Source organism: Nycticebus coucang, chromosome 17 (assembly GCF_027406575.1).
Source record: "Nycticebus coucang isolate mNycCou1 chromosome 17, mNycCou1.pri, whole genome shotgun sequence".
NCBI classification, from domain to species: domain Eukaryota; kingdom Metazoa; phylum Chordata; class Mammalia; order Primates; family Lorisidae; genus Nycticebus; species Nycticebus coucang.
In genome coordinates this window covers 36762965-36782160 of record NC_069796.1, presented here as the reverse complement: position 1 = coordinate 36782160, position 19196 = coordinate 36762965, and the positions used below count along the sequence as shown (strand labels likewise).

General features: G+C 44.6%; 1 protein-coding gene across 2 annotated transcripts in view; it reads left to right on the top strand.

Moving 5' to 3' along the window:
- Window positions 1-4520: 4520 nt before the first annotated feature.
- The window catches only part of CDC23 (cell division cycle 23), a 30198-nt gene continuing 15522 nt past the window's right edge, over window positions 4521-19196 (top strand). For both annotated transcript variants that reach the window (XM_053566037.1, XM_053566036.1), the window contains exons 1-6: window positions 4521-4717; window positions 4804-4876; window positions 8667-8804; window positions 16983-17025; window positions 17548-17653; window positions 17754-17886. In XM_053566037.1, the coding sequence (XP_053422012.1) occupies window positions 4557-4717; window positions 4804-4876; window positions 8667-8804; window positions 16983-17025; window positions 17548-17653; window positions 17754-17886 (654 nt within the window). In that variant the 5' untranslated portion in view covers window positions 4521-4556. The remainder of the gene's footprint in view (window positions 4718-4803; window positions 4877-8666; window positions 8805-16982; window positions 17026-17547; window positions 17654-17753; window positions 17887-19196) is intronic.

The window sequence follows — 19196 nt, the reverse complement described above, 5'->3', positions numbered from 1 at the left end:
TACCCATTGAGCCACAGACGCCATTCAATAATATAAAATTCAAAAATTTTTTATTTTTCAAGATAGGCTATCACTTTGTCACCCTGGCTAGAGTGCAATAGCATCATCATAGCTTACTGTAACTTCAAGCTCTTGTGTTGCTGGACCAAGGAGTCTACCTGACTGTCACCCCGGTCAATTAATGGAGAAGCAGATGAGACATCAACAGTTTCACTTTTATTTATAGAAAAGCCAGTGATTCGGGAGAGCAGTGGGGGTATCTTCCCAAAGAAGTGCTTTTTCCCCTCTTTCCCTTCTATTCTCACAGTAAACATCAGCAATGTTATTACTCATCATAGTCTGTGTCTAACAGGTTCCCCCTCATAGGTTACAAAGCTACACATTATCTTCCTATCTTAAAGTGGTTGTGTCTTCAAAATATTTTTATTCTAGACTAAATTTACAGTTAGTCAACATTTACAGAGTGCCCTGGGTCCTTAACTGGTACCATTGAGTCCAGATCCCCAACTTATCTGACAGTAGGCCTTGGAAGTGAATAAACAACCTCCAGATGTCAGCAAGTAGACTCATCTGGCTTTGTTAGGACCTGACCAGCAGTGCCCTGAATGAAATGGCTGTTCAAGTGAACAATGGCTGGTAACACCTGGGCTCAAGGAATCTTCCTGCCTCAGCTTCCCAAGTGGCTGAGACTACTGGTGTGTGTCACCACATCTGGCTAATTTTTCTGTTTTTTGTGGAGGGTCTTATTCTTGCTTAGGCTAGTATCAAACTCCTGACCTCAAGCAATCTGCCCACCTCAGCTCCCAGAGTGCTGGGATTACGAACATGAGGTATGGTTTGGGCCTTTTCTTAAATAATAAATATAAAACAAATATATAGAGGTGGGATGCGGTGGCTCATGCCTGTAATCTCAGTACTTGGGAGGCTGAGGCGGGTGGATTGCCTGAGCTCACGAGTTTCAGACCAAGAGCAAAATTGAGACCCCCATCTCTAAAAATAGCCGGGTGTTGTGGTGGGTGCTTGTACTCCCAGCTACCTGGGAGGCTGAGGCAAGAGAATCACTTGAACCCAAGAGTTTGAGGTTACTGTGAGCTCAGATGCCAGGGCACTTTATCAAGGGTGACCAAGTGAGATTCTGTCTCAAAAAAAAAAAAACAAAAAAAAGAAAGAAAGAAACAGGCTCGGTGCCTGTAACTCAGCAGCCAGGACGCCAGCCATATACACCAGAATTGGCAGGTTCGAACCCAGCCTGGGCCTGCCAAACAACAATGACAACCAAAAAATAGGGTGACATAGTAAGACTCTGTCTCAAAAAAAAAAAAAAAAAAGGAAAAGATAGCGGGGCATTGTGGCCGGTGCCTGTAGTCCCAGCAACTCGGGAGGCTGAAGCAAGAGAATTGCCCTAGCCTAGTTGCTGTGAGCTGTGACCCCACAGCACTCTACCGAGAGTGACAAAGTGACACTCTGTCTCTAAACAAAAAAAAGGAAAAAAATATAAAACATGCATCATTTGTGAGACAAAAATGTTCAATTTTGCCTTCATATACTATATATGATTTGCATTATAATGCAATTAAGTTAACTTTATTAAACAGCCTTTAACAAAACATTAATCTAAAGAAACATCAGCGCGGCGCCTGTGGTTCAAGTGGCTAAGCACCAGCCACATACACCTGAGCTGGCAGGTTTGAATCCAACCCAGGCCCACCAAACAACAATGATGGCTGCAACCAAAAAATAGCCGGGCGTTGTGGTGGGCACCTGTGGTCCCAGCTACTTGGGAGGCGGAGGCAGGAGAGTCCCTTGAGCCCAGGAGTTGGAGGTTGCTGTGAGCTGTGATGCCACAGCACTCTACCCAGGGGGACAGCTTGAGGCTCTGTCTCAAAAAAAAAAAAAAGAAACATGCTTACTTAAAATCACTACTATACATATGACATCCAAAGAATGACCAAAGTTTTTAAGAGAGTTAATAAGTTAGTATACCACTATGAAAAGGCTCTTGGATTAAAAGCAAAAAGGTTGAAAATGTTCACATGTTGAAGAACACTGGGCTCCGCGGCACCTGTAGATCAGTGGGTAGGGCGCTGGCTGCATACACCGAGGCTGGCAGGTTCAGGCCGGCATGGGCCGCTAGAGCAACAATGACAATCGCAGCAAAAAAACATGGCCGGGTGTTGTGGTGGGCGCCTGTGGTCCCAGCTACTTGGGAGGGTGAAGCAAGAGAATCGCTTAAGCCCAGGAGGTTGAGGTTGCTGTGAGCTGGAATGCCATGGCATTCTATCCAGAGCAACTGTTTGAAACTCTGTCTCAAAAAGAAAAAAGGTTATGGGTGGCGCCTGTGGCTCAGTGAGTAGGGCGCCAGCCCCATATACTGAGGGCGGTGGGTTCAAATCCAGCCCCAGCCAAACTGCAACAAAAAAATAGCCGGGCGTTGTGGTGGGTGCCTGTAGTCCCAGCTGCTCGGGAAGCTGAGGCAAGAGAATCACATAAGCCCAAGAGCTGGAAGTTGCTGCGAGCCGTGTGACCCCACGGCACTCTACTGAGGGCAGTAAAATGAGACTCTGTCTCAAAAAAAAAAAAAAAAAAGAAAGGAAAAAGGTTATAGCCCTGACTCAAGTATTACAAAAGCTATCCATGTAACAAAAACATTGGTACCTCCTTAATATTTGAATATTTTGAAATTAAAGAAGATATGGGATGGTAAGAAAAAAAAAGAAAGAAAGAAAAAGAAAAAAGGAAAGAAGAACACTGGGTTTGGCCAGTGCAGTGGCTCACAACAAGGCAGGTGGATTGCCTGAAATTGCTAGTTGAACAGCCTGAGCCAGAGGGAGATCTCCATCTCTAAAAATAGCTGGGCATTGTGGCGGGTGCCTGTGCTCCCAGGTACTCTGGAGGCTGAGACAAGAGAATTGCTTGAGCCCAGGAGTTTGAGGTTGCTGTAAGCTGTGAAGCCACTGAGAGAGGATACTCGAGAAAGGTGAGGTCTAGGAGAACACGTCTTCTCAAGAAGACCACAGGGATACACCTGCAGGGTCCTCTCCAGGGTGACTCAGCTCTTCAGAATTTGTAAACTTAACTTGGAAATTTCTACTTCTGTGAAATCCTGTAGTTTTGTGGGGGCTGGAATAGCATCTCCACTTGATTCAAACTGGTCAATGAGAAAGGTATCCGTTGGTTGGAACTTTTTGATTGGAGGAAAAAAGGGAAAGACCAAGCCAGTCTGGGAGTGTGAACATTTGGAATTCTTCTATGCCGTAAGCTCCTAGCCTGTGAATAAAGCCCTTCCTCTTATAAACATGATGTTTGGGTGCTTTTTCTCTTCCTTGGGCCTCGTCTTCCTGCAACACCACAACACTCTAACAAGGGCAACAAAGTGAGACTTTGTCTCAAAAAAAAAAAAACAAAACAAAAACAAAAAAAGAAAAAAAAGACACTGGGCTGCTTTGGAGTCAGATCTGAATTATAATCTAGACTCTCTTCTTGAAGAGTGATGGAATTTCTCTGAGCTTCCATTTTCCTACCCATAATATTGGGATGATACAAATATCATATGCTGTTGTTAGGGTTAAACCAGATTCCAGCCCCACCCAATTTTTTAGGTATGGAGTCTCCCCAGGTTGCCCAGGGTGGTGCTGAACTCCTAGGATCCTCCTAAATCAGATTATACTTGTGAAGATCAAACGGTGCAGAAGCTGTAACAGGGTAAATCCTCAATATATATTAGCTATCTTTTTCCCCTCTGGGCTAAGAAAGAGGGTCGATAAAGAGGAAAAAGATTTGGTTCAGTGCCGGTAGCTCAGTGAGTAGGGCGCTGGCCACATACACCAAGGCTTGCTGGTTTGAGCCTGCAGGGCCTACTAAACAACAATGACAATTGCAACAACAGAAAAATAGGCGGGCGTTGTGGTGGGTGCCTGTAATCCCTGCTACTTGGGAGACTGAGGCAAGAGAATCGCTTAAGCCCAAGAGTTTGAGGTTGCTGTGAGCTGTGACGCCATAGCACTTTACCGAGGAAAAAAAAAGAGAGAGAGGAAGATTTTCCACATGTAGAGACACATCCTCCCAGTTTGTAAGGGTAAAAAAAACGGGGAGGATTTTTGCATCCTTTCTAGTACACACACGGTGCTTTCTCATGCCCTAGCACAGAATCCGCCTAGAATTTGCACCTAATTCTTTATTTACTTCCTATTTTTCGTCCAATCACATAACCCCTACGCTAAAGGGCACGCTTCCTTCTGTACCCGGTCTTGCCTCTACTCCCACCCCCGACTTCCATGTTTATCTTTCTCAGTCACTCATTCCTTCGCGCCCCGCCCAGAGGTCGTGGCTCCTCCCTCCCCTTTTTTGGTTCTAACTTTCCCGCCTCAGTACCTCTTGGCCAATCGCGGATGCAATTGTCTCTTTTTTCCCGCCTCTTCGTGATGTTACCGGAAGTGAGATTTTGGATTGGCTTTTTTTTAATCAAGAGACGACCAATGACAGGTAGCCTTTTTTTGGTGCAGCCGGGCAGCCTCTATTATCGTCGGTGATTGGCTAGAGTGTCACAAGTCAGGAAAATGGCTGCGAGTACCTCTGCAGTCCCTGTGGCTGTGACGGCGCCAGTGGTGCCTGTGCTGTCCACGAACGGCGATTTCTCGGATTTGCGAGAGATCAAAAAGCAGCTACTACTTATTGCGGGCCTTACCCGGGAGCGGGGTCTACTGCACAGTAGCAAATGGTGAGATGTCAGGGTCAGAAGGGCCAGGGCCTGGATCCTTGGCCTTGGGGGCTTGTGGAGCTGATGAGTTTGTGTGGGTTTTTCAGGTCCGCGGAGTTGGCCTTCTCTCTCCCGGCCTTGCCCCTGGCGGAGCTGCAGCCGCCGCCGCCTGTTACTGAGGTAAGGACGTGTTAACAGTGTGCTTTCCATCTGTGGAGGGTGTGCCTCAAGAAGTAGTGAGTGTCCTGTCACTGGAGGGGCGCAAATGTTTAGCAGAAATATTTGCAGAGGGAATTAAAGCATTTAAAGAGCTCGGTGTTAGGGCGGCGCCTGTGGCTCAGTGAGTAGGACGCCGGCCCATATACCGACGGTGGCGGGTTCAAACCCGGCCCCAGCCAAACTGCAACAAAAAATAGCTGGGCGTTGTGGCGGGCGCTACTTGGGAGGCTGAGGTAGGAGAATCGCCTAAGCCCAGGAGTTGGAGGTTGCTGTGAGCGGTGATGTTACGGCACTCTACCCAGGGCCGCAAAGTGAGACTCTGTCTCTACAAAAAAAAAAAAAAAAAAAAAAAAAGAGCTCGGTGTTATAAAGTGATTTTTCTCCGCGTGGTTTTCTTGAACTTTGAAAGATTTCGTGGTGTTTTAATTTAAGTTAGAGTGAATTAATACATAATTATTGTTTAAGATTTCAGCCTTTCACGTTTTGTAGCGCAACCTAACATAAGTATGTCTCATAGTAGTAAATGTTATAAGGATATCTCACAGTAATAATTACGACTAAGGGTGAGAAAAATTAAAAATTTTTACAATAATTCCTACACTATTGTCTGATTGGCATAGAAAAATGGATAAGAGTGTGGACTCTGGATTGAGACAGCCCTGGTTTCAAATCTCAGTCAAACTAGTGACCTTTGGCAACTTAATTTCCTGAGCCACAATTTCTTCATCTTCTAAATGTGGATAATAATAGTATGTACTTAATGGGGTTATTGGGAGAATTAAATGAGATGATACATAATAGACTCAATAAACTACTGGCACATAAGACTCAATAAAAATAACTTTTGTCGGGCGGCACCTGTGGCTCAGCGGGTAGGGCGCCGGTCCCATATGCCGGAGGTGGCGGGTTCACACCCAGCCCCGGCCAAAAAAAAAAAAAATAAATAACTTTTGTCATCATTATTTTGATTACTAATTAGGGGGAGATTACTTGGTAGAGTGGACATAATATTCTATGACTTTCAAGTAGATTTGCATCTATATTCTAGTCAAAAGCATCAATGTGGAAGTTATTTCTAAGTGACAGCCTTCTTCTTTTTTTTTTTTTTTTAATTGTTGGGGATTCATTGAGGGTACAATAAGCCGGGTTATACTGATTGCATTTGTTAGGTAAAGTCCCTCTTGCAATCATGTCTTGCCCCCAGAAGGTGTGGCACACACCAAGGCCCCACCCCTCTCCCTCCTTCCCTCTCTCTGCTTTTCCTCCCCCCCCCAATACCTTAATTGTCATTAATTGTCCTCATATTAAAATTGACTACATAGGATTCATGCTTCTCCATTCTTAAGTGACAGCCTTCTTATCTATAGATAATATTAATAGGCCAGTCAGGTACCTCACACCTATAATCTTAGTACTTTGGGAGGCTGAGGCCAGGTATTTGAGGTCAGCCTGGTCAATATAACGGGACCTCACTTGTATTAAAAGATTAAAAAATAGTAGGGCACCGGCCCCATATGCCCAAGGTGACGGGTTCAAACCCAGCCCCAGCCAAAAACTGCAAAAAAAAAAAAAAAAAAGAAAAGAAACAAAAGATTAGAAAAATAAAAGGTAGGGCGGTGCCTGTGGCTCAGTGAGTAGGGCGCCAGCCCCATATGCCGAGGGTGGTGGGTTCAAACCCAGCCCCGGCCAAACTGCAACCAAAAAATAGCCGGGCGTTGTGGCGGGCGCCTGTAGTCCCAGCTGCTCGGGAGGCTGAGGCAAGAGAATCGCGTAAGCCCAAGAGTTAAGAGTTTGCTGTGAGCCGTGTGACGCCACGGCACTCTACCCGAGGGCGGTACAGTGAGACTCTGTCTCTACAAAAAAAAATAAATAAATAAAAGGTAGCTGAGTGTGGTAGTGCACAAGCTGTGACAGGAGGATCACTTGAACCCAGGGTTTTGTGGCTTCAGTGAGCTCTGATCTTGCCACTGCACTCCAGCCTGCATGACAGGGCCAGGCCCTGTGGTGGTGGGGAAGGGGGAATTTTCTTTCTTTTTTTTTTTTTAGAGATAGAGTCTCACTTTCTTGCCCTCAGTAGAGTGCCATGGTGTCACAGCTCAAAGAAACCTCCAGCTCTTGGGCTTAGGCGATTCTCTTGCTTCCCCAGTAGCTGGGACCACAGGTTCCTGCCACAACACCCAACTTTTTTTTTTGTTGCAGTTTGGCCGCGGTCAGGTTTGAACCCGCCACCCTGGATATATGGGGCTGGCACCCTACTCACTAAGCCACAGGCGCTGCCTTTTTTTTTTTTAGACATTCTCACTTTGTCATGGTAGAGTATCATTGTCATAGCTCACAGCAGCCTCAAAGTCTTGGGTTCAAGCAATTCTCTTGCCTCAGCCTCTTGAGTAGCTGGGACTACAGGTGCCCGTCACAACGCCAAGCTGCTTTTAGAGACGGGGGTCTCTCTCTGGCTCAGGCTGGTCTTGAGCCAGAGGCAATCTACCCTCCTCGGCCTCTCAGAGTGCTGGGATTACAGGCGTAGCCACTGTGACCGGCCTAGGATAGGGAGATTTTCAAGAAGAATAAGTAAGAAAAAAAGAGTGAAGCATACATTACTCTTATTTTTGGGGGGGTATGGAGGGCTCAGGCAGATCGTGACACCTAGGCATCCCGCACAGTAGGCAGGTGACTTGGGGGTGACTTTTACCTGCTCAAAAATTCATCTCACTGGCTCGTCACCCGTATCTCAGTGGTTAGGGCGCCTGCCACATGCAGGGGGCTGGTGGGTTGGAACCCAGCCCCAGCCTGTTAGACACACACACAAAATAGCCAGGTGTTGTGGTGGGTGTCTGTAGTCCCACCTACTCAGGAGGCTGAAGCAAGAGAATCACTTGAACCCAAGAGTTTGAGGTTGCTGTGAGCTATGATGCCTACTATGAGCTATGATGCTATGAGCATTGCTATGAGCTATGATGAGTACTCTACCAAGGACGACAAAGTGAGACTGAGTGTTGCCCAGACTTTCTATTTGTTTTATTAATTTTTTAATTTTTTGAGACAGAGCCTCAAGCTGTCACCCTGGGTAGAGTGCTGTGACTCACAGCAACCTCCAACTCCTAAGCTCAAATGATTCTCCTGCCTCTGCCTCCCAAATAGCTGGGACTACAGGCATCCACCACAACACCTGGCTATTTTTTGGTTGCAGCTGTAATTGTTGTTTGGCGGGCCTGGGCTGGATTCGAACCCACCAGCTCAGGTGTATGTGCCTGGCACCTTAGCCACTTGAGCCATAGGCACCGAGCCAACTTTTTATTTTTTTAAAGTATTTAGAAAAAAGCAATTCTGTGGCCTTACGTGATACAAAAATAACATAGAAAATAATATACATTGGCTCAGCACCTGTAGCACAGTGGTTATGGTGCCAGCCACATGCACCAAGGCTGGTGGGGTTGAGCCCGGCCTGTAGTCCCAGCTACTTGGGAGGCTGAGGCAAGAGAATTGCTTAAGTCTGAGAGTTTAGGTTGCTGTGAGCTGTGACAACACTGCACTCTACTGAGGGTGACATAGACTCTGTCTCAAAAAAATAAATAATAAAAATAAAATAAGATAAAATGGTATACAGTATATATGTATCTATACATATGTTAGGTTTTGGGAAGATAAAAATAATCATTTTTTCTTACATCTTGAAGTTAATTAAAATGCATCTATAATTTGAACTTCTGTTGTCCTATTCCCAACTACTTACATAAACTTGTCTCTTTTCTAGGAGGATGCTCAGGATATGGATGCTTACACCCTGGCAAAGGCCTACTTTGATGTTAAAGAATATGATCGGGCAGCACATTTCCTACATGGTTGCAATAGCAAGAAAGCCTATTTCCTATACATGTATTCCAGATATCTGGTGAGGACCATTTTAAAATGTCATTCTGCTTTCAGTGAAGCATCTGTATTTACAACCAAATGGAAAAAATTTAATCTTTTAAATAGCTTAGCAATGGGCCATGAGTGAATGTATTTAACAATAATTTAAAAAGCTACTATGGGGTGGCGACTGTAGCTCAGTGAGTAGGGCGCCGGCCCCATATGCCTGAGGGTGGCGGGTTCGGACCCAGCCCCGGCCAAACTGCAACAGAAAAATAGCCGGGCGTTGTGGCGGGCGCCTGTGGTCCCAGCTGCTTAGGAGGCTGAGGCAGGAGAATCGCGTAAGCCCAAGAGTTAGAGGTTGCTGTGAGCCGTGTGACGCCACGGCACTCTACCCGAGGGCGGTGTAGTGAGACTCTGTCTCCACAAAAAAAAAGCTACTATGAATAAAGGTTGAAAAAAATGACAGTATGGAAGGAAATATTCTTAGGAATTACAGGATGATTGGTAACACCTGATTATTTGCTTTAGGCTAAATATGGTTCTTTATGCCTATAAATTGATGTTATTGTGTAAGAATTAATTTAAAAATCCTCAATTGATTTTTAAATTTCCAAATTCAATTACAATTTTATTTATAATATATCTATTGTTTTTGTTTTTTGACTATTGAATATAATTTAGGAATAACTTAAAAAAATAAAAAAATGTAGGATAACTTGTTTTACTTTAGAGCATTATGAACATACTTTCTCTGTATTGTTATCTTCTATCTAAATGTTTGTTTGTTTGTTTGTTTGTTTTTTTGCAGACAGAGTCTTACTTTATAGCCCTCGGTAGAGTGCAATGGCATTAAAGCTCACAGCAACCTCCAATTCCTGAGCTTAGGCAATTCTCCTGCCTCAGCCCCCCAAGTAGCTGGGACTACAGGTGCCTGCCACAACACCTGGCTATTTTTTCATTGCAGTTTGGCCGACGCTGGGTTTGAAACTGCCACCCTTGGTATATGGGGCCAGCACCCTACTCACTGAGCCACAGGTGCTGCCCCTCTAAATGATTTTTGTTTTTTGGTTTTTTTTTTTTGTAGAGACAGTCTCACTTTATTGCCCTCGGTAGAGTGCCATGGCATCACACAGCTCACAGCAACCTCCAACTCCTGGGCTTAGGTGATTCTCTTGCCTCAGCCTCCCGAGTAGCTGGGATTATAGGCGGCTGCCAGAACGCCCGGCTATTTTTTTTGTTGCAGTTTTGGCCAGGGCCGGGTTTAAACCCGGCACCCTTGGTATATGGGGCTGGTGCCCTACCCACTGAGCCACAGGCACCACCCCTGTAAATGAGATTTTAAAAAACATTTTATATGTTCATTTCCAGGTACAGATTGAGCTTCTTTATCTGAAATGCTGGCCATGGGGTATTTCAGATTTTCGACTTTTTTCAGATTTTGGAATGTTTGCATTATACTTAGCTATTGAGCATCTTTATTCCAAATATACAAAATCTGAAATGTTCCAAATAGCATTTTCTTTGAGCACTCAAAAAGTTTTGTATTTTGGGCTCGGCGCCTATACCTCAGTGGTTAGGGCTCTGGCCACATATACTGGCCAGTTTGAGCCCGGCCCAGGCCTGCTAAACAACAGTGACAACTGCAACCAAAAAATAGCCGGGCATTGTGGCAGGTGCCTGCAGTCCCAGCTACTTAGGAGGCTGAGGCAGGAGAACCACTTGAGCCCAGGAATTGGAGGTTGCTGTGAACTGTGATGCCACTGCACTCTACCCAGGGTGACAGCTTGAGGCTCTGTCTCAAAAAAAAAAAAAGTTTTGTATTTTGGATTTCACATTTATGATTTGGGATACTCTACCTACATTAGCATAATTTGGGTTTGTCAAGAGTAGTAGCTTCTTACAGTTATAGACTATGTTTAATTAAGCATTTTTCCCCCATTTTTTGTATTGTGGTAGAGTACACATAAGATTTATTATTTTAACAATTTAAGTGGATAATTCAATGGTATTAAATATATTGGTAATGTGTAGCCACTATCCATCTCTCAAGAATGCTTTATTCTTATAAAACTGAAACTCTACACCTATTAAACAGTAACTACCCATTGCCCCTTCCCTATAGTCCTGGCAACCACCATTCTTTGTTGTGATTTTTTTTTTTTTTTGTTAGATAGTCTCAATTGTGTCACCCTAGGAAGAGTGCCATGGTGTCACAGCTCACAGCAACCTCAAACTCCTGGGCTTACGCAATTTTCTTGCCTCAGCCTCCCAAGTAGCTGGGACTATAGGCACCTGCCACAAATGCCCAGCTATTTTTGTTGTTGTTGGAATTGTCATTATTGTTTAACAGGCCTGGGCTAGGTTCCAACCCTCCAGCTTTGGTGCATGTGGCTGGCGCCATAACCACCGTGCTATGGGCACTGAGCCTGTTGTGATTTTTTTTTTTTTTAAGAGATGGGGTCTCACTCTATTGCCCAGTCTAGAGTGCAGTGGCACAGTCATAGCTCACTGCAACTGTCAACTCCTGGGTTCCGGCCTCCTAAGTAGCTGGGGCTACAGGTATGCACTATGCCTAGCCAATTTCTTTTTCTTTTTTTTGTCTTTTTTTTTTTTTTGTAGAGACAGAGTCTCATGTTATCACCCCCGGTAGAGTGCTGTGGCGTCACATAGCTCACAGCAACCTTCAACTCTGGGGCTTAGGTGATTCTCTTGCCTCAGTCTCCCAAGTAGCTGGGACTACAGGTGCCCGCCACAATGCCCGGCTATTCTTTTGTTGCAGTTTGGCTGGGGCCATGTCACAAAAATGACAAATACTGCGTGATTCCACTTACATGAGATACTTAGAGTAGTCAAAATCTTAGAGAGTCTGGCATGGTGGCTCATGCCTACATCCCAGCGATTCCAAAGGTGGAGATGAAAGGATCCTCCAAGGACAGAAGGTTCAGACCAACTTGAATAACATACCAAACCCAATTTCTTAAAAAATGAAAAAGAAGGGCAGTGCCTATGGCTCAGTGGTTAGGGCGCTAGCCCCATATACCAAGAGTGGCCAGACATTGTGGTGGGCACTTGTAGTCCCAGCTACTTGGGAGACTGACGCAAGAGAATCACCTAAGCCCTGGAGTTGGAGTTTGCTGTGAGCTGTGTGATGCCACGGCACTCTACCGAGGGCGATAAAGTGAGACTCTGTCTCTACAAAAAAAAGAAAAGAATTTTGAACTGACAGAAAGGCTCCAAGAATAAGTAGCAAGGGCTGGGCACAGTGGGTCACACGTAATCCCAGCACTTTGGGAGGCCGAGGTGATTGGATTGCTTGAATTCACGACTTCTAGAACAGCCTGACTGTGTCTCTAAAAATAGCCATGTGTTATTGCAGGTGCTAACAGGCCCAGCTACTTGGGAGGCTGAGGCAAGAGAATCGCTAGAGCCAAGAGTTTGCAGTTGCTGTGAGCTGTGACACTACAGCACTCTACCAAGGGTTACAAAGTGAGACTCTTGTCTCACAAAGGAAAAAAAAAGGAATAAATAGTAAGAATACCTATATGCCCTTTGTTTAGAGTCATATATTGTGAACATTTTATTCTATTTGCTGTATTTTTTTTCTTTTTTCTCTCATTATCCCTTTCCACACACAATTTTTTCTCTCTGAGCCATCTGAGAGTAAGTTGCAGATTATGCCTCAGTGTGTATCTCTTTAGAATAGGGATATTTTCTTTCTTCCTTTTTTTTTTTTTTTTTTTTTTTGAGACAGTCTCACTTTGTTGTCCTTAGTAGAGTGCTCTGGTGTCATAGCTCACAGCAACCTTAAACTCTTAGGCTCAAGTGATTCTCTTGCCTCAGCCTCAAGTAGCTAGGATTGCAGGTGCCTGCCACAATGTCGGGCTATTTTTAGAAATGAGGTCTCGCTTTAGCTCAGGCTGTTCTAGAACTCGTGAGCTCAGGGAATCCATTGGCCTTGGCCTCCCAGAGTGCTAGGATTACAGGAGTGAGCCACTGTGCCTGGCCTACCTTCAGTAAATTGATCAAAAACATTGATACTATGGTTTATTTATTTTTCAATTTAAAAAAAATTTTTTTTTTTTTTTTTGTAGAGACAGAGTCTCACTTTATGGCCCTGGGTAGAGTGCTGTGGCCTCACCCAGCTCACAGCAACCTCCAACTCCTGGGCCTAAGCGATTCTCTTGCCTCAGCCTCCTGAGTAGCTGGGACTACAGGCGCCCGCCACAACGCCCGGCTATTTTTTTTTTTTGTAGAGACAGAGTCTCACTGTACCGCCCTCGGGTAGAGGGCCGTGGCGCCACACGGCTCACAGCAACCTCCAACTCCTGGGCTTACGCGATTCTCTTGCCTCAGCCTCCCTAGCAGCTGGGACTACAGGCGCCCGCCACAACGCCTGGCTATTTTTTTGGTTGCAGTTTGGCCGGGGCTGGGTTTGAACCCACCACCCTCGGCATATGGGGCCGGCGCCCTACTCACTGAGCCACAGGCGCCGCCCTTTTTTTTTGTTTTTTGAGACAGTCTCAAGCTGTTTCCTGGTAGAGTGCTGTGGTGTCACAGTTCATAGCAACCTCAAACTCTTGGGCTTAAGTGATTCTCTTGCCTTAGTCTCTCAAGTAGCTGGGAATATAGGCACTCACCATAATGCCCGGCTGGTTTTTTTTTGTTGCAGTTGTCATTGTTGTTTTAGGTGGCCCGGGCCTTCGAACCTGCCAGCCTTGATGTATGTGGCTGGCGCCCTACCCTCTGAGCTATGAGTGCCGCCATGGTACCATGGTTTAATCTACTGTTGTATTTTGATTTTTGTCAGTTGATCCAGCAGTGTCTTCTATAGCTTTTCTCCTGAGTCTAGTGTGGAGACTCTAGGATCATTAATTACATTTATTTATCATTTCTCTTTAATCTCCTTTAATCTAGAACAGCCTTTCTTTGTCTTTTATGACATTGAGATTTTATTAAAGTTTACAGTTCTCCCCTCTCTGCTTTCTATTTCCTTCTTTATTTTATTTATTTATTTATTTATTTATTTATTTATTTATTTATTTATTTTTGTAGAGACAGAGTCTCACTGTACTGCCCTCGGTAGAGTGCTGTGGCTTTACACGGCTCACAGCAACCTCTAACTCTTGGGCTTACGCAATTCTCTTGCCTCAGCCTCCCGAGTAGCTGGGACTACAGGCGCCTGCCACAACGCCCGGCTATTTTTTTGTTGCAGTTTGGCCGGGGCTGGGTTTGAACCCGCCACCCTCGGCATATGGGGCCGGCGCCCTACTAACTGAGCCACAGGCGCCGCCCTATTTATTTATTTATTTATTTATTTTTTCTTTTTTTTGTAGAGACAGAGTCTCACTTTATGGCCCTCGGTAGAGTGCCGTGGCCTCACACAGCTCACAGCAACCTCCAACTCCTGGGCTTAAGCGATTCTCCTGCCTCAGCCTCCCGAGCAGCTGGGACTACAGGCGCCCGCCACAACGCCCGGCTATTTTTTGGTTGCAGTTTGGCCGGGGCTGGGTTTGAACCTGCCACCCTCGGTATATGGGGCCGGCACCTTACTGACTGAGCCACAGGTGCCGCCCTATTTATTTATTTTTTAATATATTTTTTTTTTGAGACAGAGTCTCACTTTATCTCCCTGGGTAGAGTGCTGTGGCATCATCATAGCTCACAGCAGCCTCAAACTCTTAGGCCATCATAGCTCACAGCAGCCTTAAACTCTTGGGCTCAAGAGGTCTTCTTGCCCTAGCCTCCCAAGTACTGGGACTACAGGCATGGACCACTGTACCTGGCTAGTTTTTCTACTTTTAGTAGAGACAGGGTCTCATTCTTGCTCAGATTGGTCTCGAATTTCTGAGCGAAAGCTATCTACATGCCTCAGCCTCCCAGAGTGATAGGATTATATGTATGAGTCACCTTGGTCATCTTCTTTTTTTTTCAGTTTTTGGCTGGGGGCTGGGTTTGAACCCGCCACCTCTAGCTTATGGGGCTGGCGCCCTACTCCTTTGAGCCATAGGCGCTGCCCTTCTTCTTTTTGTTTTGTTTTTAGAGACAGAGTCTTACTTTGCTGCCCTCGGTAGAGTGCTGTGGTGTCACAGCTCACAACGACCTCAAGCTCTTGGGCTTAGGCGATTCTCTTGCCTCAGCCTCCCGAGTAGCTGGAATAACAGGCGCCCGCCCCAACACCCAGCTATTTTTGTTGCATTTTGACTGGGGCTGGGTTCGAACCCACCACTGTTGGTATATGGGGCCACCGCCCTATTCACTGAGCCACAGGCGCTGCCCTTCTTTTTTTTTCTTAATTAATAGACTTTGTTTTTTTAGTGCAGTCAGAATTGGAGTTCCCATTTTACCTCTCTACACCTACACCAGTGTGATATATTTGTTGTACTCAATGAACAGGCATTGCTATATCATTATCAACAGAAGAACACAGTTTACATTAGGGTTCAATCTTTGTGTTGTACATTTCTATCAATTTTGACCCTTAGAACATTCTTCATTTTGGATATATCTGATGTTTCTTCACAGGGTGTTGCATCTGGTGATACACGATGTCCATAAACCCTTCATTGCTAATGTTAATTTTGATCAGTTGGTCAATATGTTGTCCATTTCCTGTACTGTGTATTAACTGTTATTTCCCTTGGAACTAATTAGCAATCTGTCAGGATATACTTTGAGACCATGCAAATATCCTGCTCCCCATAAAAATTTCCCTTTAAATTTAATATCGACTGTTAATTTTTTTTCTGAAGCACTCTTTACTATGATGCTGCAGAATGATGATCTTCAATTCTAGCATTCTTTTGATGCTTGACATCTATTCTAAGAACCTTGCCTTCCCTTCCCATAGTATCAGTATGGACTCACAGATTCCTATATATATATTTTTTAATTAAAAAAAATTTTTTTTTGAGACAGATTGTTATTATGTTGCCCTTGGTAGAGTGCCATGGTGTCACAGCTCACAGCAACGTCAGACTCTTGGGCTTAAGCGATTCTCTTGCCTCAGCCTCCCAAGTAGCTGGGATTACAGGTATCTGCCACAACACCTGGCTATTTTTGGTTGCAGTTGTCATTGTTTAGCAGGCCCGGGCTGAGCTCGAATCCGCCAGCCTTGGTGTATGTGGCTGGCACCTTACTCACTAAGTTATGGGCACTGAGCTGGATTTCTACATTTTTAATTGCTTATAATATATCACTTTATTATTTTGTTTTTTTGTTTGTTTTTTAGGCACAGCCTCAAGCTGTTGCCCTGGGTAGAATACCATGGCATCACAGCAACCTCCAACTCCTGGGCTCAAGCGATTCTCCTGCCTCCGCCTCCTAAGTAGCTGGGACTACAGGCGCCTGCTGGTTATTTTTTTTTGGTTACAGGTGTCATTGTTGTTTGGCGGGCCCAGGCTGGATTTGAACCCGCCAGCTCAGGTGTATGTGCCTGGCCCTTTAGCTGCTTGAGCCACAGGCACCGAGCCCATTTTGTTATTTTGGTGGTCACATTAACTCTGATTTGGCCAGTGGGAGCCCCTCAATAGTTGTTTAAATTTGGTGACCATGGGCTTGGTGTCCATTGCTCAGTGCTTAGGGCGCCAGCTACATACAGGGGGCTGGCAGGTTGAAACCCGGTCCGGGCCTGCTAACAACAACAATAACAACTACAACAACAACATAAAAATAGTGTTGTGGCAGGTGACTGTAGTCCCAGCTACTTGGGAGGCTGAGGCATGGGAATCCCTTAAGCCTGAGAGTTTGAGGGTGTATGAGCTGTGATGCCACAGTGCTCTACCCAGGGTGACAGCTTGAGACTCTGTCTCAAAAAAAAAGAAAAGAAAAAGGCTCAGCGCCTGTGGCTCAAGCTGCTAAGGCGCCAGCCACATACACCTGAGCTGGCAGGTTCAAATCCCGGGCCCACCAAACAATAACGGCTGCAACCAAAAAATAGCTGGGCATTGTGGTGGGCATCTGTGGTCCCAGCTGCTTGGGAGGCAGAGGCAGGAGAATCGCTTGAGCCCAGGAGTTTGAGGTTGCTGTGATTTGTGATGCCATGGCACTCAACCAAGGGTGATAGCTTGAGGCTCTGTCTCAAAAAAAAACAAAACAAAACAAAACTTAGTGACCATGATAGGTGTCATGTTGATTGAAGTTGGTCCATTAGATAGAATTGGGCTGCTAGTTTGGGAATATACTGATAAAAGACCTATTTCTTTCTTTTCTCTTATAGTCTGGAGAAAAAAAGAAAGATGATGAAACAGTTGATAGCTTAGGTAAGAATTTTTCTTTTACCTTTTGACCGAAGAAACAGAGTTGCAAACTTAAATACCTGCAGGAGCCAGGCAGGTAACATAAATGGATTGAGGATGATTTTTGCAAATTAGAAAGTATATAACTTATCTTAGCTGCCTGGTTCTTACTGAGCTGTGGCTGACGGCTGCCTTGTGGGAGATCTAGGTCTAATGTTGTTAGGGTTTTCTTTCCTTGTTCTTTCCCTGTTCTCTGCAACCTGAAATTCAGATTTTTTTAGTTGAGGTTTCTGACTATTAAACATTCATAGTTAATTCATATTTTTAAAAAATTATATGGGCTTAACAAAATATGGCTGCTGATCCATTATCAGTTGCACTTTCTGGAATAAAGTAAATGGGTTGTGTAAGATATCATTAGCCACTTCGGAGTGTTTGCCAGAGGTTTCAGGTATAATTTTGGTTGGTGTTAATGGGAATATCTGTATCTATGAATATCAAAGTCAGCATTCTACCTTTGGGTCAGAGGTTTTATTTCTTTCTTAGGCCCCTTGGAGAAAGGACAAGTGAAAAATGAGGCTCTTAGAGAATTGAGAGTGGAGCTCAGCAAAAAACACCAAGCTCGGGAGCTTGATGGATTTGGCCTGTATCTGTAAGTGTTAGAGTAATTTGGAACTTTCTAGAACATGACCTCCTGAGTTGAAGGAAGATGTTGTAAAGCATTAACTTTGATTGTTTCCTTTTTTTCCCAGGTATGGTGTGGTGCTTCGAAAACTGGACTTGGTGAAAGAGGCCATTGATGTGTTTGTGGAGGCTACTCATGTTTTGCCTTTGCATTGGGGAGCCTGGTTAGAACTCTGTAACTTGATCACAGACAAAGAGATGGTAAATTGAGATGAGCTAAGTGAAGAACCCTTTGCTTCAAGGCTTATGTAATTTTGTAATAACGTAGAGGTGGAGGAAGTTTTGTCTGACCTTTGGTTAATAGCTTACTTTTTGCTGCACCTGTAGTCTCTTTCATTACTTCTCATTTCATTAAATTTCATAATCTTTTAAAAATATGAATTAACTATGAATTAGATCTTTATTTGAAAGACTAATGACTAGCTCTTACTCAGTAGTTGCTGTTGGATTTGCATCTAGATATATTAGGACATTTTTTCATATTCATGTTTTCACATTCGGGTTTTTTATTGTAACTATTAAATGTTAGGGTTTTTCCCCCAATTCAAAAAATGCTATAGGAGGGTGGCGCCTGTGGCTCAGTGGGTAGGGTGCTGGCCCCATATACCAAGGGTGGTGGGTTCAAACCTGACCCTGGCCAAACTGCAACCAAAAAAAAAAACAGCCAGGCGTTGTGATGGATGCCTGTAGTCCCAGCTACTCGGGAGGCTGAGGCAAGAGAATCGTTTAAGCCCAGGAGTTGGAGGTTGCTGTGAGCTGTGTGATGCCATAGCACTCTACTGAGGGTGACAAAGGGAGACTCTGTCTCTACAAAAAAAAGAAAGAAAGAAAGAAAGAAAGAAAATGCTATAGGAAAGATTTCTCTCATATTAAGGATTATATTAAAATAGCTTCTGACCTGTTGTGCATTCTGTAAAGATTTGGAGATTTGTTTATTAAGGTAATAAGGTATATGGCATTGCTTTATAAACTTCTTTTTATTTGTCATGATTAGAGGACATTGTCTATAGTGTTAATTTTGTTGTAGTTAATGCAGGCAACAATAGACTTCCTTTTGTTAGTTCTAAAGAGTCAAAGCCTGGGCTGGGTCCAGTGGCTCATGCCTGTAATTCTATGCCTAAGGAGGCAGATTGATCTCTTGAGCTCAGGAGTTCAAGACCTGCCTGAGCAAGAGCAAGACAAACAACAAAAATTAGCTGGGCATTGTGGCAGGTGCCTGTAGTCACAGCTACTTGGGAGGCTGAGGCAGAAGGATTGCTTGAACCCAGGAGTTTGAGGTTGCTGTTAGATAAACTGATGCTGCAGCACTCTAGCCTGAGGCAACAAAGTGAAACTTTGTCTCAATTAAAAAAAAAAAAAAAAAAGTTGGGCGGCACCTGTGGCTCAGTCGGTAAGGCGCCGGCCCCATGTACCGAGGATGACGGGTTCAAATCCGGCCCCGGCCGAACTGCAACCAAAAAAAAAAAAAAAAAAGTCAAAGGTTGACTTCATCCAGTTATAAGTCATGCTAC